Below are 26220 nucleotides of genomic sequence, written 5' to 3'. Positions count from 1 at the left end.
TAATTTCATCGTTTTAGAAAGTTCATATTTAGGGTGTTAATAAACATACTTGTGAGTAGATCTAAGATTCTAGTTAAATAATTTCCAACACAAAATACATTGAGGGGTGAGAACGGTAAAATTATCCCATCTCGATGTAAATCATCTATATAGAGGATCTTTAAATCACAATAAGATTTAAACAATGGTTAAATGAGATAGCATATTGATGTCGTGGAACATATAATATGCTCTATATAAGTTTGAGAGTATAATTCTAAGTTCTAAGAGTGGATTCAACGAAGAATTAATAAGTAGGAATTTACTTGGCAAATTTGGTTCACTTATTGGAAGCTCAGCATATAGATCCATGGTCCCCATTCTAGTTGAGAACATTGTGCTTGTAAGACTCATTAATTGATTCGTGATTGATCAATTATAATTCTAAAGTTAGATTATGTCTAATTTGTGAATTTTCACTAAGCAGGGGTGAAATTGTAAAGAAAAGAGATTCTAGGTTTATTTATTTATTAATGGACTTTATATGTCTAGTTAATAATTAAATTAAATGACAATATTATTTAATAATCTATTTTAGTTATTAAATAATTAGTTTTGGCATTTAAATGGTTAGAATTGGAAAATTGGCGTTTTTGAGAAAATAGAAATAAAATTTGTTAAAACTGCAAAATCAAGTGGGGCCCATTTTCACGCCATGGCCGTCCACTAATTGTGGAAATTTAAATTGATATTTTCATTATTTTAAATGTCAAATAATTCCTAACCTAAACCTAGTAGTTGCCTATAAATAGAAAGTGATGGCTCAGTCAAAACACACAATTCATTAGTTATTTGACAGAAATTTCTCTCTTTAGAAAAACTGAGCCTTCCCTATTTTTTATACCTTGGCCGGAACCCTCTTCTCTTTTCCTCTTCTATATTTCGACCCTAGTGAAAGAGTAAGTGCCCACACACAGCAAGCAGTAACTGAATCATAGATTGGAAGACTGTGAAGGATCAAACTCAAAGAAGGACATTTGGGCTCAGATCTTGATTATACTCTGCGACAGAAAGGATACAAGGGTTAGAGATCTGAGTGGAAGGAGACATTAATTCCGCTGCATCAATGTAAGGTTTTCTTAACTTTATATGTGTATTTTATCGTTTTAGAAAGTTCATATTTATGGTGTTAAACAACATACTTGTGAGTAGATCTAAGATCCTGGTAAAATAAGTTTCAACATTATACTGCTAGGAAGACTATGGAGGATATGGAGAAATATAGGTGCCATCCCAATGCATTTTCTTATACTTGGCTTGCCAAATTTTACTGTCACAACAAGGAAATCCAAAATGTAGATGCCATTCTAGATGAAATGAAGGTTAAAGGTTGTTCACCAACTGTTGTCACATAAACCATTGTAATGATTGCTTTAGGGAAAGCGAACCAGGAACACGAAACTTCAGAGGTTTATGAGAAAATGAAGGTGAATGGTTGTGTTGTATTCTTGGAAAAGCGGGAAGGTTGAAAGATGTCGAAGAGGTGTTTAATAATCTGCCAAAGAATGGCGCTACCCCAGATGTTGTAACCTACGGTACTTTAATTTCATGTTATTGTGATCATTCACATGAGAAAGGTTTGAAGTTCCTGAAGAAAATGGAAGATAGATGTTGCAAACCAAACCTGAAGATATGCATTGCCTTGTTGAAGATGTGTTGCAAGAAGTAGAGGATGAAATTGCTTTATTTTCTTTTAAACCATATGTATTTCTACAATATAAGTATTGATAATGTTCCGGCGTAGGGGCCGTTTGGTATGGAGATTTTATTTCATAGGAATAGGTTTAATATTGCTTGGAGAGTGATGAAGGAAATTGTAAACCTAGGAAAGCAACATTACCGTGTTTGGTTGTGCACAGTAATATTATGATGATGCCTGAGAATATGAAGATTATTTTGTTTAGTTGACATAGGAATGGAATGTGACAATTTTTTTTTTACAATAATGACTTAATTTTTTTTTTTGTAAAATGCAAATAATTGAATATTTTTTTTTTCTTTGCAAGTGTTCAAAATACTTTTCATTTATTATTTTTATATAATTTTATAAAAAAAATTAACAATAATAAATAATTATAAAAAGTAAAATATATATATACACTTGTCACAACAATTAATTGCAAAATTAATTTGTTAATAATTTTTTCAAAAATTAATAATTCAAACAATAATTAAAGCTCTTTTAACACATAGTATATCTTAAAAATATTAGTTATAATCACTCAAAAAAATAAATATTGATTAAAATTTTCAATTCTAAAAATTTGCATATTATCTAGTTTATAATCCAAAAGATGAAATTAACCAACTAATTAAAAGTTTTTTCAAAAGTAAAACACATATAAATTCACCCCAAAAGTATTTTTTGAAATACCAAGAACTAATACCAACTTGTATTCATCATCCGAAAAGTAAATAAAAGATCCGTACAAGCTTCATTTTGGACAAAAAGTTTTCCAGCTTCAATTTGTTGTTCAAATGACAGTCCATCAATTTTTTTCAGTTCACGAACAATTTCAATCTTCTACTTGCACCTTCTATCTCGAACTGAAAACAATTTGTGGAAGACGAATCAAGTTTTAAATAATAACTCACTTATATGCACATATAGAACCATCAAATAATTACATTAAAAAAAAATTCATACTCTACATAATGTTCTCTAATTTGAAATAGATTTCTGAGTGTGCTAAAGTCCACAGTCGTTATATAACATATCACATAAAATTTAATTAGGGAGTTGGAAGATAAACACGCTATTATTGAACTCAAAGAAATAACAGTACAAACACATAACATACATATAAACGTATCATTGAACTAAGTCAAATATAAACAAGTAAAATTAGAAGTGAAAGACCATTTCACCTAATAAGCTTGAGCAATCCAATTGAGATAATTTCGCTGTAAAAATAATTTCAATACTAAGATTAGAAATAAATTCAAATAGACAAAAACAAAATAAACACTACAAAATCTCTAATCTTTAACTAACAAAAATAATTGACAATATATTGAACTTATTATGAAACTAACTTGTTTATAGTATTACATATGTATATATATCTCACACTTATGAAAGACTATAGACCAAGATATTTCTATATTTTAAAATTGACTTTCAATCAGTTCAAGAATGTCCTTAATATATTATGGTACATAAAAGACTAATTTATAGTTTCTATTGACATTTGGATATTTGGAAGAAACTCAAATTTAGTACAGTATAGTCTATTTCAATTCAAGAAGGAGATCAAATAAATTGTTGTACATAATAATTTAAATAAATAAACAATTGGCACCAAATATGTGGTGGTCTTCTTTTTCTAATATAAGAATCCAACATACCAAATCCAACATACCAGCAACATTTAGTAATCAATCTTTTGATGTTGGAGTTAAAGATCAGCCTATAAAGCTTAATCACGTAAGAAAAAGTAAGTCCCTCTTTTAAAATTGTATAAAAAGATAAAAAAAAATTATCTTGAATAGATTACCAAGATTGAATTTTGGCTTTGGTATACTGTGTTTCTGACATTAGAATTTACTAATGGATAATTTTTTTTTTTATCTAATAGCAATCTCATCAAATAGACACATACAAAAATTGATGCGAACAATACATTGTATATCTCAAATACCATAAAAAAGATTCAACTATTGCCTCAAATTTATCAAAATCAACCAAATACGATCGTAACTGTTATGGTAGAAATTAAAATCTGATCAGAAAATTTACACATGGAAGTTATTTACAGTTCACACATATATACATTATCATATACAGTTCACACATACATGACTTCAATTTAATTGTTTCTATGACAGAGCACCTACAAGGATATATACAAGCTCATTTGGATTAATCAGGATTCAAGACCACCAAATCCTTAATTATCCACATTATCTACATCTAAAGCCACCAAATTTTTTAGAGAGAAAAACCATATAAATGATTTTGAGAGAAAGAAGGAAAAGCTAAGTGGAAATAGAGAATGAAACAGATAATATGTTTGTAGCTATTTTCACTCCCTCTCACTAAAATGCCTTCTATAAGCTCAGAAATGGCACTTCCCCAACTCATTCCTTCACCTTCCTCTTCTTCTTTTACCCACTACAAATCCACCTTAAACCCCAATGCTCTTCTTTCATTTTCCTTAAACCCCAGTACAAACACACACACACATATATATATATGTATATCACAGATTGGTTAAAGAGAAATGGTCAATAATTTTTTCAGAGAACTTGCTCTGTACCAAGAATATCATAGTCTCATTTCTGGAAAATTTTACAAAGTAAATCATTCTTGCTTGATTGTTCTCATTCAAAAAAAAAAAAAAAAAAAACTTACTAAATAAATCATGCATAAATCACTATCAAAACAAAAAGAATAAAATAAATCAAAGAAAAGCAAAGAATATTCTTACTGAAAGAAGCTAAATATTCAAAATAAAATTTCAGTAATCGGTAATGGAAGCAATTTTTGATCGATCGAATAGGACTATAGAAAGCGTTGGTCTCGTTAATGTTTTGTAACAAAACTCGAGGGTTATCCGAAAATAAAATTCCAAGAAGATGAAGTGAGTTGCGGCTAAGGCTTCACCAGAAATGAAATGAAAGTATTTCAAAGTGAAGGGTGAGTTTTCCAGGAAAATGAAACTCTACTGTTTGAAGAGGTTGACATTACCTTCATATAAAGCCAAGGAGAACCCATAGTAAATTGAACTCCCCAACTTAAAAAATTAAAAATGCAATACTAATCACAGGCTAGACTTCAAATCCCCATTCCTGAGTAAAGAAAACGGTATACCAAACAACCCCTTATGGTCTTCTGATTACTGGGCTTATAAAGAGTGGGAGAGTTGAGCATGCTTGCTTTTTCTTCAAGGAAATGGTTTCAAAGGAATTGATTCCCCTGGTGAGCACGTATGATTTATTGACAAATGAACTTGGGGCCATGAATATGGTTGTAGAAAAAGATAAGATTTGACAAGTTGATGATGAAGGCAAAGAAGACATTAAAAATTTCTTAAGTCTGCATCTTTTTTTGTACTTAATTTATCCTTATTTATTATCTGCGGTAGTTACTAAAACAAGGGTGCTTGCTGAATATGTTGTTAGCCAAGATTGCTTGAGTGGAGGGTGGAGCACATGATGCTTACCAATGATATACAAATTAATAATACTTTGAGCAACTTTAATTACAATCTCTTATTATAATTTCTTAGTTAATCTCTATGCTTGAAATTATATGCCAGAATCGTTGTAGTCATAATATTATTCTTATAAATTTTTAGAAAATTCTAAATAGTTTACGGTATTAAAAACAAAGTTCTTAATATTCCAGTTTACCACTTGTCTTTAAAAAACTTAAAAATTATTTTTAGATTTGTAAATTATTTAAAATATTTCTAAAATTTACAAGAATGATGTTATAATTATAACGAACACTATTATTAAAAAAATTAAAAAAAAAAAATATTACCAAAAATATATTTTCAAATATAAATATTTAGTAAAAGATTATAACAGAGAATTGATAGTGTGTTGTATTTGACAATTTTATTGTATTATGGTATCTAGTCAGTTAGACTTCATTTATTCTTTTTTTATTTGTTTTAAGGTTGATGAGAACACTGTGGACAGCTAAGCTAACACAATAAAACAAAGGAAAAATATTTCTTTTTCTCTAAATTAAAAATTAGAGTATTGCTATTAGACACCAGCAGTGCTTAGCATTTCTAGATATATTACCTTATATTTGACTAGCAATACTCTTTAAAAATTACTATATTAAACTATATGATACTCGATACTTAATTGTACCAATCGTAATATTGACACATAAAAAACTAATAAACATTTCTCTAAAAATAAAAAACACTATCTTTTATGAGAGAAGCAACTTTTGTTCTGACATAAGAGAAAACAAAGAAAGAGAGTCTGCTTTCGTTTTGATAAAAATGTTACACATAAACAAAGTAAGGTAGCAGTTCCTTTCCTAGTGTTATAATTTATATAATATAAATCTTTGTGTACAAGTGGAGTAAGGTTCCATGACAATGTATCAGACAATATTTAAAAGAAGAAAGAATTGTAAAGTAGAAGTGTACAACTTTATATTTTCCATTTGGAAGAAACTTGATTCGCCACCCGAGTTTTAAAATTGAAGTTGAAGCTTTTGCCTTTATAGGCCAAGTTGCCTTAGCCTGACTTGAGTCTGTTAAGTTGAGTTAATCCTCTGGGTTTTCACTCTCATAGCTAATTCCTTTTCAAACCGCACAGACTCATCTGTTATAACATGTACATAATAATAATGGAATCAATAGCATGTCATGCCCAAATTTTCTATGTACTCTAGAACTTTGGATCTAATTGGTGTTGTTGGTTAACTTGAGAAATAGTGGTAGTGGTAATAGTAGTAATGGCCGAGGCAAGCGTGGAGGCCATTGTGAGCAACACGAGGATTGCAGATCCAGTAAAGACACCATCTTTGACAAGGTAACACTCACCCTCCAACCACCCTTTTCCGTATGGCTGCCGCCCACTCATACTGGTGGCACTACCCAACAATATCACACTGATTCCAAAGCTTATCCTACACCACCACCACCCATTAATAATAATTTCCAAAAACAAACAACAATCACATGTTAGTAAAAGGAATTTTTATTTTATAGAAAGAAAGAGAGAGAGAGAGAGAGATGATTGACCAAGAAATAATCAGAAGAAAAGTTGAAACCATGGGAGTTTTGGCATGGAATAAGAAGCAAAGCAGCACCACTACAAGATTGCCAATGATTTGAGCAACGCATAGGCAAATTAAAGCAGCAATTCCCAACCGAAATGAATGAGTCTCAGGCAAATAACATTGCTTTCCGTTCAACTTGAGGTCCTTTACCTATAACAAGACCAATTCAGATTATCTAGTTGAAATATACAAATAGCTGAAAGGCTGAATCGTTATTACATACCTTGGCTATCTTTAATTCGGCGGCTACGCATGAAGCTGCGGAACATAGGCCAAGGGAGAAGACAACACAGAGTACTGGCAACAACCCGTTTTGGCGTTTTTCCATGGAAGCAAGAGAGAGAAAGAGAGAAGATCAACAAGGATTCGCTTGCAGCTTACTCAATGTAGACAAAAGATATAAGGAAGGGTTTTTGTAGTAGTTGAGACTTTGATTTCAAGAGATGTTTCATTGCTTTAAAGAAGAGATAGATGTATACCCTATATAATCTTCTTATTTGGGCATCTTTAATTTGGAATATATTTGCAAAAATCAAAACACACTTTATTTTGAAGTAGTCAACTAACTTACTCGCTCCTTAATGCTTTTGTTCGTCAATTGCCTTGATGGTTCAAAGAATTTTGCTCTGTTTTAATTTTTTTTTGTTTTTTTCTTTTTAAACATGAACTTTTTCTTCGAAACAATTAATGATCAAACGAATGTTGAACTTAATGTTGGTTCTTAATAATACGAGGAGGATAAACCTATATATTTATATATATATATATATTATATTATATTTTATTTATGTAGGTTTATTTTATCTATATAAATATGTGGTGCAAATTACCAAAGTAGCATAATTCACGAAGATAAAATTGTATTAATTTTTCTACTTAGTGGGACCATTGACTTTGAAAGCTGTAGCCTTATTCTACAAAAGAATACAAAAAAAAAAAAAAAAAAAAAAAAAAAAAAAAAAAACCATAATTTAAGGCACTAATGTGGTGTGGTGTGCAGTGTGCTCTGGACTAGTTGAATGGTATTAAGCTCAATTAGATGTGTAGATGTTACATATAGATCGATAGAGACAATGCTTCTACTATATGTAAGTAGGTCTTATTTCGTGCTTAGTTGTTAATTATGAAAATAAGATTGACAAATCAGCCTTGTCATGACAAGACATTTGAAATATTGGAAAGCTTTGTGCACCAGGAGTTATAATTAGAACGAGTGATATCATTCAATTTTTATTATGCTCTTTTAGTTATTTTTATACAAAAACAAATACTAAACTAATTTTCATTTTCATTTTTTTTTATGACAGTGTATTACAACATTTTTATAAATTTTTGAAAAATTTTAAATTGTTTATAGTGTCAAAATTAGGTTTGATGTTTGTTGGTTTGATTGGTTTGTGATTCAAAAATTGTGTTTTTTAAAAATGTGTTTTGGAAACAAAAATTTAAATTTTGTAAGTGAAAAATTATTTCTAAATATGTGATTGGTTGTAGTGTGATTTAATGTTTTTGAGTTTTAAAAAATTGAATATGTGATTAGTTGGGAATCTCAAAATAAAAAAGTAAGAGAATAATTTGAGAGTTTTTGGATTCCATGACTTGAAAACATAAAAAACATAAAAATGGTACTTTTATTTTTTAGCCTAAAACTCAAAATAGTATTCAAATTTTATTTTTGAAAACACTCAACTAATCAAGAATTCTTAGGTAGACCCCCACCATTTTTATTTTCAAAAATATAAAACAGTTTTCAAATCCTAAACTAATCACACCAGGAACTCTTTTTCGATATTTTAAACTCTTCAAAAAAAAATTCAAAAATTTATAAAAATAATATTGTAACTATAACGAGTTCAAAAATTAGTATAAGACATATATTGTTTTCTCAGCTCAAAATGAGTGAGGTAAATGCATTAGCTTATATAGCCTAAAGGCTACGATACAAAAAATCACAAGGGTCATTAAAATGGCAACACGTGTAGAGTTTGTTACAATAAATTAAGAAAAATGACTGACTACACTTATTTCAACATGGCACATAAATAAAGGAATAAAGTTGTTTCCAAATATCTTGGAATATTTGGTAAATGACTAAAAGACTCTTAGTATACTTTCTTCATTTCTTAACTCCACCCCTCAAGTGATAGGGTGATTCCATTAGTTCAACTTTGTCGATCAAAAAATTAAATCTGCCATGCGAAAGTCCCTGTGTCAAGAAATCTGTAATTTTTTCGTGCAAATGAATGTATCGAATATCAAGTGTAACACCTTATCCTTATGAAATGCACATCAAGTTCTATGTGCTTTGTGCGAGCGTGATAAACTGAATTGGATGCAAAAGCACTAGTGCTCATATTGTCACACCATATAATTGGGGTAGCTGGAGACTTAAACTTCATTTCCTCTAACAACTTTTGAAGCCAAGCTATCTCAACTGGTAAATGTGAAAGAGATCTATATTCAGACTCGGTACTCGATCTAGCAAGCACCATTTGTTTCTTGGATAACCAAGAAATAAGAGACTATCCGAAAAATACACAATAGCCAGCTACGGATCTGCGATCATTAGGACAACATGCCCAAACAGCGTTTGAGAAGCCTTGAAGAGTCAAATTGTCACTTGGTGTTAAGTGGAGCCTGTGATGCATTATGCCTTTGAGGTATCTAAGTACCCTTTTTGTGGCACTCGAGTATGTTGTTGGATCCTTCAAAAACTGACTAAGCTTGTTTACAGCGAAAGAGATGTCAGGCCTCGTGTGACTGAGGTATTGAAGTGCATCGATGATGCTTCTGTTGGAAATTATTTTACCAGGATCTTGGATCTACTCACAAGTATGTTGATTAACACCCTAAATATGAACTTTCTAAAACGATGAAATAAACACATATAAAGTTTAGGAAACCTTACATTAGGTGCAGCGGAATATAATGACTTGATAACTCTAGAAATTAGAGTTATTTTTCACATTTTTTTTAACTAAAAATTGGTTTAGCTCTTAAGTTTTTAATTAATTTAGTAAGTTTTTAATTATTTTTGAATTTATTAGCTTTATTGTAATTTTATATGTTTTTATGTGTTTTTATAATTATTTTATTATAATATGTTATGTGGTATTTATTTTTAATTTTATTTTAGTTTTCTAATTAATTTTATGTATTTTTAGGTGTATTTGGTAGAAAAAGATTGGGATTAAAATGAAGAAAAACTTAAAGAAATGGGTCAAAAGCATAATTTTAGAAAAGGAAATCAGATCAACCTTTATGAAGCCCACTCTCGGTCAAAGTCAACAGCCCATCCGCACCGTTCGTTGACTGATCGAAGGGCTCCCATGCGTGCGTGAGCCACACTCCAGACAGGCGCAAGTGGTGCGCCAGACCCGCCTGCCAGCCTTCCTCCTGCGTGGTCCCCAGCCGTCAGCGCCCAACGAACCTCAGCACGCCACCTCACGCACGTCAGCTCCAGCCCACCAACCGCAACCTGCCAAGTGTCCGCCTGCATAAGAAAAAGAAGAAGAAAAAATTGAATTTTTATTTTGCTTTTCTCTCAGCCCAAAAAAAGATTAGAAAATGCCAAAATGCCAATATTTTCTCCCACACATTACACATAAATACCTATTTACTCTTCCCAATTTATTTCACCTAAATAAACATTCCTAATTTATTTTTACCCTATCTTTTCACTATTTTTCCATCCAAACAAATATTTATTTTTTTCAATACTCTTACACATACTCTATTTATCCTTTCTCTTCCCAACACTAATTAAATTAATCAATTTATTTATTTTATTTTGATTAATTTAATCCTTCAAATTTTGCCTATAAATATGGTGTTGGAAGACCATTTCAAGAGACATCTCTTCACCACCCTAAACACCTCTTCAACCCAAAACATTTTTCCATTCCACACTCTTCATTTTTACCATTTACTTTCTACCATTTTTACACTTTGAAGAGCATGTCAAGTATGTTTATCTTTTGTAATTTTTATCTAGTTATGAGCTTCTAATCGTTTTTTCAAGATTATTAAGATAATGATGAAGCAAAATGTAACTAGATAGTGTTTATGTTTGTATGTTGATTTCCCATTTGTGCTGTAAAGTTCATGGATTTTTCTATCAAAAATATGTCTTTTTCATCTTCAATATCATGTATTTTTGATTGTTAAAGCATATTTCTACTTAGTTCTTCATTATGCAAAAATATAATACTCTTTGATTAAATGTCTTTCATTAAATTGTTTACATCTAATTCTTAGAATAAAAGTGTTATATTTTGCCTAAACATAGTTTCTTTGATTTTGTGTAGTTTCATTAAATTGTAACACATTTAATGCTTAGAAATTATACATTTTATAAGTGAAGAAAAATCCTACCTTTTTGAAAATAACTTGTACTTAAATGAAAAATATATTTTGGAAAATATGGTGAGATTTATTTCAACTATATCTAAAACTTGGGAATCAATATACTTATAAATATTATTGAACTTGCATTTTGTGGATTCTAATATCTTAATAATCTTATTTTACACATCTTATTTGAAAATCATTTTCATACTCACTCATCTTTAATCTTAAGTATTTTAGTTACTTGTCTTTTATTTTATTTTGCAAAACCAAAATCCTATCAAATATTTGGAGCTAGGTTAGAATATTCTTATTTTGTTTGAAATAGTTTCTTTTGATGTTAGTCAACTCCCATGGGTTCGACCTTGCACTTACATGAACACTATATTCCGAAACGATTCGTGCACTTGCGAGTATAAATATTAAAACACTCACTTTTGAGGACAACAAGTTTTTGGCGCCGTTGCTGGGGAGTTGCAAGAAAGAAACGATCTTTCTACAAGGTAAGTAATACTCTTCTACTAGTTATTTTTTTTATTTTCTCATTTTCGTCAAAAAAAAAGTTAAAAAAAAAATATCGAAAAAAAAAGTTGAAAAAAAAGGGAAGTTATACATATATATTGTTATATATTATATATTATATACAATATATATACATATTTATTGGTAGTTGATGGCATTTTGTGCCTCCTACCTATTTGTTAGTTGAGTGCATTTTTGCCTCCTAACCCTTTTTTTTTTCTTTTAGTAGTTGAGTGCATTTTGTGCCTCCTACATACTTGATAGTTGAGTGCATTTTTGCCTCCTATTATCCCTTCTCTAGTGATGGCATTAGTGCCTCCTAGCTTTTATTTTTGTTTATCATTTTAGTTGATGGTATCTTGTGCCTCCTAAAATCTTATTATTATTATTACTACTACTATTATTATTATAGTTAGTTGATGGCATTTTGTGCCTCCTAACTTTAATATAACTATCTATCATTATTATTGTATTTATTTAGTTGTAATTTTATTTACTTTGCTTAAGAAAATACTTGAAAAAAAAAATTAAAAACAAAACTTGTTCTTTCAACATAAGCAATTTTTGCTTAAAGGAAATTTGGCAAAGTTCCCATCCACACTTAATAATTAACCCCGGGGAGTTGTTATTAAGTCGTGAGTAAGTGGAATCAAATAGGTCTGGGAACAAGTTAAACCAAAAAAAAAAAAAATTGAAAAATTAAAAATTTACAAAAAAAAAATCATAATCTCTTTGTGTTATAAGTATGCTCTGTGGTTGCGGTTTATAACTGATCTTCCACATCAGAAATTTGTCTTTGTGAAATTTGTGTGTTATTTGTGTTTCTTTGTGAAATTTGTGACATTGCATGCATCATTGGCAACGTGATTCTAAAAATCGTTTGGTAAAAAGAGTAGTAACTTTAGGTGAAATCGAAAGTGTTTTTGAAAAATTAAGCATAATGGAAAAAGAACCTAATATTGCGCAAGAAAAAACACTACTTGAATATTTTTCACCTATTTCATCTAATGCTCCATCATGCATTGTTTTGCCTACTACTAATGCCACTCATTTTGAACTTAAACCTTCAATCATTCAATTGTTGCCTTCTTTTTATGGTTTAGAAAGAGAAGACCCTTACATGCATGTAAAAGATTTCTTAGATATTTGCTCAACTTTTCGTTTTCAAAATTTTTCGGATGAATCGATTAAGCTTAGGTTGTTTCCTTTTTCTTTAAAAGATAGAGCCAAAGCTTGGTTAAACTCACTACCAACCGGAACCATAACAACTTGGGATCAACTTTTTAATAAATTTCTTGCCAAATTTTTCCCCATGTCCAAAACTGATAATTTAAGAAGAGAAATCTCCGAATTTTATCAAAAAGATAATGAAGAATTTTATGAATGTTGGGAAAGATTTAAAGATTTATTATTAAAATGCCCCCACCATGGTTTTGAAAAATGGAGACTTGTAAAATATTTTTATGATGGTTTAACCCCTTCAAACCGACAAATGATTCAATCTATGCATACCGGAAAATTTTTGAAATTACAAGGGCAAGAGGCTTGGGAAGCTCTTGAAGAATTGTCTGTTAATTCACAACAATGGAATTATTCTGAGCCTAGGTCTAGAGCAAATAATTCACCCAAAAGAGGAGGAAAATATGAAATTAAAGAAGAAACTGATTTGAGAACATCTTTTGAAAAATTAGCAAGAAAAGTAGAGGCCTTAGTCATAAGTCAAAATATGAATTCTCATGTTCAACCTAAAAAAGATGTTTTTGCTAGTACTTGTCATAATGATCAATCATGTCCTTCTTTTCTTGAAACATTTTCCGAAGAGGCTAATGCATTACATTCATATGGTAAACCAAATGATAGCCCATTTTCTAACACATACAATCCTAATTGGAGAAACCATCCCAATTTTTCATGGAGACAAAACCAACCACAAATGAACCAAGGAAATCAATTCAATATGCCAAATCCGAATCATGCCCAACCAAGTCAACCTTACCCTCCACAAAGAAAGCCTTCTTTAGAAGACACTTTACAACAATTCATGCAATCCACCCAACAAATCATGCAAAATCAATCTCAATCCATTGCCAAACTTGAGACACAATTGGGTCAACTTGCCAATGCCGTAACTGAGAGAGAAAAAGGAAGATTTCCTAGCCAACCCGTCCCAAATCCTAAAGGCCAATATGAAGTAGGAATTCCAAGTCATAAAGAAGAAGCTAAGTCTATTTCAACTCTTAGGTCCGGAAAACAAATTGTCAAACCCGATTACACACCTCAAGTTGAAAAAGACCAAAGCCAACCTCAAAGTTCCAACACAAATGACTTGTCAAAAGATAATGATCAAATTCTTCCTTCCATTCCAAAAGCTCCTTTTCCACAAAGATTACTCCCAATCAAGAAAGGCAACCAATATAGTGACATCTTAGAAGTGTTCAAACAAGTAAGTATCAACATCCCCTTCTTAGATGCCATTAAACAAATTCCTGCCTACTCCAAATTCCTGAAAGACCTTTGCACTGTTAAAAGAAACACTAATGTTCCAAAAAAGGCATTTTTAACTGAACAAGTTAGCTCCATAATTCAATATAAAAGCCTTGTGAAATATAAAGATCCTGGTTGTCCAACAATTTCATGCATCATTGGTGATCATTTTATTAACAAAGCTTTACTTGATTTAGGAGCTAGTGTGAATTTATTGCCTTATTCTGTTTATAAGCAACTTGGTCTAGGAGAATTAAAACCAACTTCTATAACACTTCAATTAGCTGATCATTCTGTGAAAATTCCTAGAGGTATTATAGAAGATGTTTTAATTAAAGTGGATAAGTTCTATTTTCCTGTTGATTTCATTGTTCTTGATACTCAACCTGTTGAAAATGCTCATGCTCAAATACCCATCATTTTAGGTAGACCATTTTTAGCTACATCTAATGCAATTATCAACTGTCGTAATGGTGTATTGAAATTATCTTTTGGAAACATGACTGTTGAATTGAATGTTTTTAATGTTGCTAAATCTGTTGAGTGTGATGAAATACATGAAGTAAACATGATTAACACGGAAAATATGTTTGAAATGGACATGAATGAATCTTTTGAAACTTATGCAAAAATATTTGGAATGTGCTTAAATGTTGATGATGTTATTCATGATGTCAATTCTTTGCTTGAGTCTACCCCACTAATGGATACTGAAAAATGGAAAGCCAAAATTGAACCATGTATTCCATTAGAGCATGTTGAGTCAACTCCTGAACCACCAAAGTTAGATCTCAAACCTTTGCCCGACACTTTGAAATATGCATTTCTAGGAGAGTCTAACACCTATCCTGTTATCATTGCATCTGATTTAGATGAAAAACAAGAAACAAAATTGTTAGATATCCTTAGAAAACATAAAAAGGCCATAGGTTGGACCATGGGAGACATTAAGGGAATTAGCCCAAATTTGTGTGCATGCATAGAATTCATTTAGAAGAAAATGCTAAGCCCTCCCGAGAAAGTCAAAGAAGATTAAATCCAAACATGAAAGAGGTAGTAAGAGATGATGTAATTAAAATGTTAGATGTAGGGATCATTTACCCTATTTCTGACAGTCCATGGGTTAGTCCTGTTCAAGTTGTTCCAAAAAAGTCTGGGATCACTGTTGTTAAAAATGAACAAAATGAGTTAATCCCTACTAGAGTCCAAACTGGGTGGAGAGTGTGTATAGACTATAGAAAGTTGAATAGTGTCACTAGGAAAGATCACTTTCCATTACCCTTCATTGACCAAATGCTTGAACGATTAGCTGGCCATGCTTATTATTGCTTTCTTGATGGGTACTCGGGATATAACCAAATCCCCATTGCCCCCGAAGATCAAGAAAAGACTACCTTTACTTGCCCTTTTGGAACCTTTGCATATCGTCGCATGCCTTTTGGTCTTTGTAATGCTCCTGCAACATTTCAAAGATGTATGATTGCAATATTTTCTGATATGGTTGAAAGAAATCTTGAAGTGTTTATGGATGATTTTTCTGTGTTTGGAAATTCTTTTGATGATTGTTTGCACCATCTTTCTCTTGTTCTAATTCGTTGCAAAGAAATGAATTTAGTTCTTAATTGGGAAAAATGTCATTTCATGGTGAAAAAGGGTATTGTCTTAGGTCATGTGATTTCATCTCAAGGAATAGAAGTTGATAAAGCAAAAGTAGATCTTATTTCAAAACTTCCTCCACCTAAGACAGTAAAAGAAATTAGATCATTCTTAGGCCATGCCGGTTTTTATAGAAGATTCATAAAAGACTTTAGCAAAATTTCACGCCCTTTATGTCATTTACTTGGAAAAGAAAATGCTTTTGTCTTTGATAATGATTGCCATGTTGCCTTTGAAAAATTGAAATCCCTTTTAACTAGTGCACCTATTATTCGCCCTCCCGATTGGAATGTTCCTTTTGAAATAATGTGTGATGCTTCTGATTATGCAATTGGTGCTGTTTTAGGACAAAGAATTAACAAGTTACCTCATGTAATATACTATGCTAGCAAAACTTTAAATGAAGCTCAATTGAATTACTCTACAACTGAAAAAGAATTGCTTGCTGTTGTGTTTGCATTAGAGAAGTTTAGGTCTTATTTGTTAGGATCTAAAATAATTGTCTATTCTGATCATGCTGCATTGAAATATCTCTTGTCGAAAAAAGATGCTAAATCTCGTTTAATTCGTTGGATCTTGCTTTTACAAGAATTTGATTTAGAGATACGTGATAAAAAAGGTTCTGAAAATGTTGTAGCTGATCATTTGTCTAGAATTGTTGTTGAAACTAATCATGATTCCACCACTATCATTGAAACTTTTCCTGATGAAAAACTCATGCATGTATCTTCTTTTCCTTGGTATGCTGAGATTGTCAATTATTTGGTCACTGGTGAAATTCCTTCTCATTGGTCTAAACAAGATAAATCTAAATTTTATGCTGAAGTGAAAAATTTCATGTGGGATGATCCTTATTTGTTTAAATATTGCCCCGATCAAATAATAAGAAGATGCATTCCAAATTGTGATCAATCTAAAATCATATCTTTTTGTCATGATCATGCATGTGGTGGACATTTTAGTGGTAAGAAAACTGCTTTGAAAATTTTACAATGTGGATTTTATTGGCCTACTATTTTTCATGACACTTATATGCATTGTAAATCTTGTGAGCGTTGCCAAAAATTAGGAAGTGTAACTAGGAGAAACATGATGCCTTTGAATCCTATTCTTATTGTTGAAATATTTGATGTTTGGGGCATTGATTTCATGGGTCCATTTCCTAATTCTTTTGGTAATTTATACATTCTTGTTGGTGTTGATTATGTGTCTAAATGGGTAGAAGCTATTGCATGTCACACTAATGACCATAAAGTTGTGCTTAAGTTTTTGAAAGAAAATATTTTCTCACGATTTGGTTCACCACGGGCGATCATTAGTGATAATGGTACGCACTTTTGTAATAGGCCTTTTGAACATTTAATGAAACAATATGGCATTACACATAAAGTCACTACACCTTATCACCCACAAACTAGTGGCCAAGTTGAGATATCAAATAGGGAGATTAAGCACATCTTATCAACCCCACTAGGAAGGATTGGTCCCTAAGACTCATTGATGCATTATGGGCATATCGTACTGCTTACAAAATGCCCATTGGAATGTCTCCCTATAGACTTGTTTATGGGAAGGCATGCCACTTACCCGTTGAGTTAGAACATAGAGCCTATTGGGCTATTAAGCAACTAAACTTTTCCTTAGACAAAGCGGGTGAGAAAAGAAAGCTTCAATTGAATGAGTTAGAAGAGCTTAGGCATGATGCTTATGACTATTCGAAAAAGTATAAGGACCGAATGAAATTTTACCATGACAAAAACATCTTGAGAAAAGATTTTTCTCCCGGTCAAAAAGTCCTTTTATACAATTCTCGTTTGCATCTTTTCCCGGGAAAGTTACGCTCTAGGTGGGTAGGTCCATACATTATCTGCACTGTTTTTTCACATGGAGCCATTGAAATTGAAAATCCTAATAATGGTAATGTATTCAAAGTTAATGGACAAAAATTGAAACCATTTTTAGAATTGAAAAATGTGGAAGTGGATGAAATCCTCCTTGAGGATCCAATTTACCATGATCCTTAATTGCTCTCATCAATTCTTGGTAATATGTATTTTTCTTTATGTTTTAGATTAACTTTTTGTTTTGATTTTTGTTATCATTTTGTTGCTCTTGACATGCTCCAAGATGAGGTATGACCATTCTAAACTCTCAACTCTTTCACTTTCAATTTATATTTGTATTTTGATACATTGAGGACAATGCATAAATTAAGTTTGGGGTGGTGAGTTCCTATGGTTATTTCTTTCATGTGCTTAGAAATGATAGAGTATTTTTCACTAAAAAAAAAAAAAAATTGTTGTTTGGATGCTAAAGTAAATGTATATTTTTATAAAGTTATATTATATATTTTTATAAAAAAAAATGTTTATTATTGTTTTTCTAGTAAAAAAAAAACCAAAAAAAAAAAAAAACCTTTGGTGATATCCTCTTTTCCTATGATAATACCCTTGATTGAGTTTGATTTTAATTTATAAAAATATGAATCTCTTTTAAGCTTTATTTTTAATTCTTGGGTCAATTTTGCTAAAAAATCAAATTTTGAAAAAAAGAAAAATTATTCATCTTGTTATGTGAAATAAATATTTTGTTACAATAATTTTTCTAAAATTCACATAATAATTTGATGAATAGATTTTAGATTTAGAATTTAAAATATATTTTCAAAGCAAGATTGACTATTGAATTAATTAGATAAGCTTAATTTTTATTCATATTTTATATAAGCTATTTTCAATGTGCAATTTTTGAGGACATTTTTGATATCACCAAATTAAAAAATAAAAAAAAATGTGTGTTTTTAATTTTTCTTTTGCTTGAGGACTAGCAAAATTTTAAGTTTGGGGTTGTGATAACTCTAGAAATTCGAGTTATTTTTCACATTTTTTTTAACTAAAAATTGGTTTAGTTCTTAAGTTTTTAATTAATTTAGTAAGTTTTTAATTATTTTTGAATTTATTAGCTTTATTGTAATTTTATATGTTTTTATGTGTTTTTATAATTATTTTATTATAATATGTTATGTGGTATTTATTTTTAATTTTATTTTAGTTTTCTAATTAATTTTATGTATTTTTAGGTGTATTTGGTAGAAAAAGATTGGGATTAAAATGAAGAAAAACTTAAAGAAATGGGTCAAAAGCATAATTTTAGAAAAGGAAATCAGATCAACCTTTATGAAGCCCATTCTCGGTCAAAGTCAACAGCCCATCCGCACCGTTCGTTGACTGATCGAAGGGCTCCCATGCGTGCGTGAGCCACACTCCAGACAGGCGCAAGTGGTGCGCCAGACCCGCCTGCCAGCCTTCCTCCTGCGTGGTCCCCAGCCGTCAGCGCCCAACGAACCTCAGCACGCCACCTCACGCACGTCAGCTCCAGCCCACCAACCGCAACCTGCCAAGTGTCCGCCTGCATAAGAAAAAGAAGAAGAAAAAATTGAATTTTTATTTTGCTTTTCTCTCTGCCCAAAAAAAGATTAGAAAATGCCAAAATGCCAATATTTTCTCCCACACATTACACATAAATACCTATTTACTCTTCCCAATTTATTTCACCTAAATAAACATTCCTAATTTATTTTTACCCTATCTTTTCACTATTTTTCCATCCAAACAAATATTTATTTTTTCCAATACTCTTACACATACTCTATTTATCCTTTCTCTTCCCAACACTAATTAAATTAATCAATTTATTTATTTTATTTTGATTAATTTAATCCTTCAAATTTTGCCTATAAATATGGTGTTGGAAGACCATTTCAAGAGACATCTCTTCACCCCCCTAAACACCTCTTCAACCCAAAACACTTTTCCATTCCACACTCTTCATTTTTACCATTTACTTTCTACCATTTTTACACTTTGAAGAGCATGTCAAGTATGTTTATCTTTTGTAATTTTTATCTAGTTATGAGCTTCTAATCTTTTTTTCAAGATTATTAAGATAATGATGAAGCAAAATGTAACTAGATAGTGTTTATGTTTGTATGTTGATTTCCCATTTGTGCTATAAAGTTCATGGATTTTTCTATCAAAAATATGTCTTTTTCATCTTCAATATCATGTATTTTTGATTGTTAAAGCATATTTCTACTTAGTTCTTCATTATGCAAAAATATAATACTCTTTGATTAAATGTCTTTCATTAAATTGTTTACATCTAATTCTTAGAATAAAAGTGTTATATTTTGCCTAAACATAGTTTCTTTGATTTTGTGTAGTTTCATTAAATTGTAACACATTTAATGCTTAGAAATTATACATTTTATAAGTGAAGAAAAATCCTACCTTTTTGAAAATAACTTGTACTTAAATGAAAAATATATTTTGGAAAATATGGTGAGATTTATTTAACCTATATCTAAAACTTGGGAATCAATATACTTATAAATATTATTGAACTTGCATTTTGTGGATTCTAATATCTTAATAATCTTATTTTACACATCTTATTTGAAAATCATTTTCATACTCACTCATCTTTAATCTTAAGTATTTTAGTTACTTGTCTTTTATTTTATTTTTCAAAACCAAAATCCTATCAAATATTTGGAGCTAGGTTAGAATATTCTTATTTTGTTTGAAATAGTTTCTTTTGATGTTAGTCAACTCCCATGGGTTCGACCTTGCACTTACATGAACACTATATTCCGAAACGATTCGTGCACTTGCGAGTATAAATATTAAAACACTCACTTTTGAGGACAACATGACTCCTTCAGTTCAAATATCTAGCCCTTGATTCCTTTCTGTACCAGAGCATTATCAATATCTGAACCTGGATCTCTTTCTCTGATTCTTTAGTGCTGAAACTCCTTCTTGCTGAAAGTCTTTCTTCACGATCTTCCTCACCATGATTGAGGTATCACTTGTTGTGTGTGGGCACTACTCTCACAATAAGAATTTCGAAATTGAAGAGGGAAGGAAGAGAGCAAGGTGGCGGCTAAAGATAGGGAGAGAGAGAGGCTCAGTTTTTCTGAATGAAAAGTCAGAATGAAAAAGTACAATTTTCCTGAAGCCTTCACTATCTATTTATAGCATTCCACTAGGGTTAGGTTTGAATTATTTGGCATTAAAATAATGAAAATATCAGTTTAAATTTCCTACAAAATTGGCCGGCCCTATACATGTGGATATGGGTCTCGCTTTTTCTAATTTTGCAGTTTTATCTTTTCTGCATCTGATTTTCTCAAAAACGCCAATTTTCTAATTCAACCATTTAAATGCCAATTCTAACTATTTCATAACTATAAATAATTATTAAATAATATTGTCATTTATCATATTTATAAATTGAACCATACAAAGTATCATAATTAACAAATATGCCCCTAAAACTCTTTCTTTACAATTTTTCCCTTACTTAGTGAAAAATTCACAAATAGACATAGTCTAAATTGAGAATTATAATTGATTAATCAAAACCAATTACATGAGTCTTACAAGCAATATTATCTCAACTAGTGCGGGGACCATGGGTCTATATAACCGAGCTTCCAATAAGTAGATCAAGAATTTATTACTAAAATTCACGAACTTATTAATTCTTCGTTGAATCCACGCATAGAACTTAGAATTGCACTCTCAGTATATAGAATGCTCTATATGTTCCATCATATAGACACATCATTAGTTATCCATTGTTATAATCCTAATTTGATCAATGATCCTCTATATGAATGATCTACACTGTAAAGGGATTAGATTACCGTTACACCCTACAATGTATTTAATCCTTAAAACACTTAACCCCGTATAAATGATATTTCAGCTTATGTGAAATGAGATCTCTACCATTTATTTTTCGTTTGGTCAAGCTTGAAGGAGATCATCCTTTACTTACTATTCGCCAGATAGAAGCTATAGATTCCATGTTTATGTTAGCGCTCCCACTCAATTGCACTACCGTGTTCCCAAAATGTACGTATCACCCTGACCTAAAAGTAGGCTTAACTAACAAATCAAAGAACACGAATAGCCTCTTGAGATTGAACCTAATCATAATAGGATTAAGATCATTTGATCTAGGATCAACTAGGCGATATTGACTTGAATAGATATTACGGTAAGTTTAATAAATCTAAGTCAAAGTTCAATATCGGTCCCTTCCGATGCATACTCCATGCATCCAACCTGAGCTTTACTTTAACCAATGCTCTGGAAAGAACATAGCATTTCTCCAAATGCAAGTAAACTCTGTTGTAGATTATCATATCAGTAAAACCCTATGTCTGATAAATCTAGGAAACTTTATTCACATAGTCATGTTTACTTTCCAATGTGTTGACGGCACAATAAGCAGGATCAAGTATGTGAAAAGGGTTTTAGATGAATTCATACATTATGTACATATAATCATGAAATAAATCATGTGAACCATGCAACATTAAATGTTATTTCTGATCTATATTAATAAGTAAATCTGATTATATTGAAATGAGGTTTATTTAGGGCATAAAACCCAACAAACTCCCACTTGCACTAATATAAAACAAAAAGTGTGTTTCAAATAATCTCAACATCTTGATATACAAATCAAGTGTAGTAGTAGTAAACTCCTCGTAATAGGATGTGAAAGGTTGAATTAAACACAACCTTTTCTCCACCATTACTCTTCCTTAATCACAAAATCATTAATAATGTGAAATTCCTCTCTATATGTTTACTCTCTTGGGATACTGGATTCTATACTTTTGGCAACTACTTTTGGTTAATCGGGAAATAACACTAGTAGTTTAGGCAATTTGGAATGGTGCCAAAAATGTATAGAACTTTCCTTAGACTGAATAAGTACCTTTCCTGCAACTTTAACATTCAGTCCCTTTCTGGTAGACCTAGAGACTTCAGATAGGTTTTTACACTTCTCCAAAATCACTATTCCACCCCCAGAGTAACCACCATCTTATTAGAAAGATTTTCTAGCACAAAGTCAAATTTCAAAATCTGATGTGGTGTAGTCTAAGAGTTTTAAACACACTCTTATAGACTAATATATAGTTCCTCTTCTTAATCTTAGGATTTACTTGATTTTCTTCCAATGTTCTTCTCCTGGATTAATCTGATATCTACTCATTACTCTCACTCAATAGCAGGTGTCTTGTCTAAGGCATACAAAAGCATGTCTAAGACCTCTCACTGTTGATTTAAGAAATTCTTTCATGGCTTTATCTTTTCTGGAATAGTTGAGACTTTTCCTTAGATAAATAAAATTTATGCCTAAGAAGTTGTGAAGCTTCTATAGATTTCCATTAGAAAGAAAATGCTTCAGCATCTTACTAAAGTAAGTTGCTTGCATTAGAGTAAGTAATTACCAGGTATACCACAAGCCATAGGTTTAGATAAACTCAAACCTATAATACTAGGAATAGGAAGTTTTGTTAAGTCCATATAATAGACTTATTAACTAAAATTTCCTTTTATGTCCTTGTAATAGAAAACTTTCGGTTATTCCATGTGAATGGATTAAACCATAGTTATATTGGCTTTTCTTCTTAGTTTCTTATCTTGACAATCCATTACTTGTTTAAACTCACAATGGATTTTAATCACTAGTGTATTCCAAATCATAAGAAGGTGAGTTCCTAGAAACTCTCCCACTACGACAAGGTACCGTGAATTATGTCTAAGAAAACTAATTGGTATTGATCTCTTCGGTTATGACAAGACAACAAAGGCAGTGGGATCATCATATGTCAAATAAGATGATAGAACACTTTTGGAATCAAGAATTAAATATCTCCTTTATTTGTTACTTTATTTTCAGACTTAGTCATTTTCTTAGAAAAGTAGTATTTGTTTGAACAAACACTTTCTTATCTATTGACTATGGGATGGTCCACCCCTAATCACTTAGAATAGCTAACAAACCATGGTTAACAGTTCTAGCTTTTCTTAAGATTTTGATTAGGTCATCCATGAATCGAGTAATGATTTACAACCATTACATCATTCTGAAATTGTATTACCATAGGAATTAGGCAATGACTAGTAACTAATCACCAACATGCAACTCGAAATTTTTGGGGAGGTAAGTTTGGATATAATTCAAAAATCAATTTAATGATCTTTGAACTGCATGTCTACTAACTATTTCTCCACCCCTATTAGTTCGCAAGATCTTTAACCACTTACCTTAATGGTGTTTAACCATTGCTAGAAATTAATGAAATTTTTCAAACATTTCAAATTTCTTTGCATAAGGTATAATCTAGAGTTATCGTTTTAAGAATACAACGAAAAACTCATATCCACCCCTGAATGTGTTGGAAATTATTTTACCAGGATCTTAGATCTACTCAAAAGTATGTTTATTAACACCCTAAATATGAACTTTCTAAAACGATGAAATAAACACATATAAAGTTTAGGAAACCTTACATTGGGTGCAGCGGAATTAAATGACTCCTTCCGTTCAGATATCTAGCCCTTGATTCCTTTCTGTAGCAGAGCATTATCAATATCTGAACCTGGATCTCTTTCTCTGAATCTTTGATGCTGAAACTCCTTCTTGCTGAAAGTCTTTCTTCACGATCTTCCTCACTATGATTGAGGTATCACTTGCTGTGTGTGGGCACTGCTCATACACTAAGGATTTTCGAAATCTCAATGAGGAAGAGAGAGAGAGTGGGTTCGGCCAAAGATAGGGAGAGAGAAGGCTCAGGTTTTTCTGATTCAGAAGTGTCAGAAGAAAAGTGTGTAATTTTCCTGAAGCCTTCACTATCTATTTATAGCATTCCACTACGGTTAGGTTTGAATTATTTAGCATTAAAATAATGAAAATATCAGAGGGAAAACCCTACAAAAGTGGCCAGCCCTATACATGTGGATTTGGGCCTCACTTTTTGCAATTTTGCAGTTTTATCTTTTCTGCATCTTATTTTCTCAAAAACGCCCATTTTCAAATTCAACCATTTAAATGCCAATTCTAACTATTTAATAACTATAAATAATTATTAAATAATATTGTCATTTATCATATTTATTAATTGAACCATACAAAGTATCATAATTAACAAATATGCCCCTAAAAACTCTTTCTTTACAATTTCGCCCTTACTTAGTGAAAAATTCACAAATAGACATAGTCTAATTTGAGAATTATAATTGATTAATCAAAACCAATTACATGAGTCTTACAAGCAATATTATCTCCACTAGTGCGGGGACCATGGGTCTATATAACCGAGCTTCCAATAAGTAGATCAAGAATTTATTACTAAAATTTCACTAACTTATTAATTCTTCGTTGAATCCACGCATAGAACTTAGAATTGCACTCTCAGTTATATAGAATGCTCTATATGTTCCACCATATAGACACATCATTAGTTATCCATTGATATAATCCTAATTTGATCACTGATCCTCTATATGAATGATCTACACTGTAAAGGGATTAAATTACCGTTACACCCTACAATGTATTTATTCCTTAAAACATTTGACCCCGTATAAATGATATTTCAGCTTATGTGAAATGAGTACTCCACCATTTATGTTCGTTTGGTCAAGCTCGAAGGAGATCATCCTTTGCTTACTATTCGCCAGATAGAAGCTATAGATTCCATGTTTATGTTAGCGCTCCCACTCAATTGCACTACCGTGTTCCCAAAATGTACGTATCCCTGACCTAAAAGTAGGCTTAACTAACAAATCAAAGAACACGAATAGCCTTTCAAGATTGAGCCTAATCATAACAGGATTAAGATCATTTGATCTAGGATCAACTAGGCGATATTGACTTGAATAGATATTACGGTAAGTTTAATAAATCTAAGTCAAAGTTCAATATCGGTCCCTTCCGATGCATACTCCATGCATCCAACCTGAGCTTTACTTTAACCAATGCTCTGGAAAGAACATAGCACTTCTCCAAATGCAAGTAAACTCTGTTGTAGATTATCATATCAGTAAAACCCTATGTCTGATAAATCTAGGAAACTTTATTCACATAGTCATGTTTACTTTCCAATGTGTTGACAGCACAATAAACAGGATCAAGTATGTGAAAAGGGTTTCAGATGAATTCATACATTATATACACATAATCATGAAATAAATCATGTGAACCATGCAACATTAAATGTTATTTCTGATCTATATTAATAAGTAAATCTGATTATATTGAAATGAGTTTTATTTAGGGCATAAAACCCAACAGAATGTACATCCATCTGCGAATGAGATGAACTACTTTCAGTGGATATAGGCATATTAACTCTTTGCAGAAATTGATCTTGTCAAATCCACTATGAACAAGATACAAATGCCATAGATTAAAAAAATGTGATTGAGTCTTTTGATGACTTAGGTATAGTTACATCAAAGAATTCTTAGAATACTGCAAGTGGATCATGGTCACAGAATATCAAACTCATATTCCATACAGTTTGAATCTATTAATAGAAGATGGATATT

The 26220-nt window shown here is 31.2% G+C and overlaps 1 protein-coding gene, 1 long non-coding RNA gene and 1 other non-coding gene across 4 annotated transcripts; all 3 read right to left on the bottom strand.

Annotated features, from left to right (window-relative positions):
• Positions 1-2315: 2315 nt before the first annotated feature.
• LOC133029169 (uncharacterized) lies at positions 2316-5085 on the bottom strand. The gene is made up of 3 exons (XR_009683356.1): positions 4730-5085; positions 2908-2943; positions 2316-2586 (listed from the first exon to the last, which is right to left on the bottom strand). It is a non-coding gene; the product is annotated as an uncharacterized LOC133029169 (long non-coding RNA).
• Positions 5086-6024: 939 nt separating this feature from the next.
• On the bottom strand, positions 6025-7530 carry LOC115696836 (protein MODIFYING WALL LIGNIN-1). 2 transcript variants are annotated; one of them, XM_030623720.2, is made up of 3 exons: positions 7017-7530; positions 6785-6943; positions 6025-6640 (listed from the first exon to the last, which is right to left on the bottom strand). In XM_030623720.2, the coding sequence occupies exons 1-3, from the start codon at positions 7119-7121 to the stop codon at positions 6605-6607; spliced, it is 300 nt and encodes a 99-aa protein (XP_030479580.1). In that variant the 5' UTR covers positions 7122-7530; the 3' UTR covers positions 6025-6604. The 2 variants fall into 2 exon arrangements, with proteins under 2 accessions (XP_030479580.1, XP_030479579.1); XM_030623719.2 differs by having other exon boundaries at positions 6756-6943; positions 7017-7528.
• Positions 7531-12989: 5459 nt separating this feature from the next.
• On the bottom strand, positions 12990-13096 carry LOC115724241 (small nucleolar RNA R71). The gene has a single exon (XR_004013042.2). It is a non-coding gene; the product is annotated as a small nucleolar RNA R71 (small nucleolar RNA).
• Between the last annotated feature and the right edge of the window lie 13124 nt (positions 13097-26220).

Source organism: Cannabis sativa, chromosome 7 (assembly GCF_029168945.1).
Source record: "Cannabis sativa cultivar Pink pepper isolate KNU-18-1 chromosome 7, ASM2916894v1, whole genome shotgun sequence".
NCBI lineage: Eukaryota > Viridiplantae > Streptophyta > Magnoliopsida > Rosales > Cannabaceae > Cannabis > Cannabis sativa.
Note: the sequence above shows the minus strand (reverse complement) of the source record. Positions and strands in the feature narration are given on the sequence as shown.

Bases quoted from the DNA above. Each gene is read 5' to 3' on its own strand.
- LOC115696836 (XM_030623719.2), bottom strand. From the start codon at position 7,121: ATGGAAAAACGCCAAAACGGGTTGTTGCCAGTACTCTGTGTTGTCTTC. The intron at 6,944-7,016 runs GTATGTAATAAC...GTCTTGTTATAG, and splicing joins CCGAATTAAAGATAGCCAAG to GTAAAGGACCTCAAGTTGAA. The intron at 6,641-6,755 runs GTCAATCATCTC...GTGGTGGTGTAG, and splicing joins TTTCTTCTGATTATTTCTTG to GATAAGCTTTGGAATCAGTG.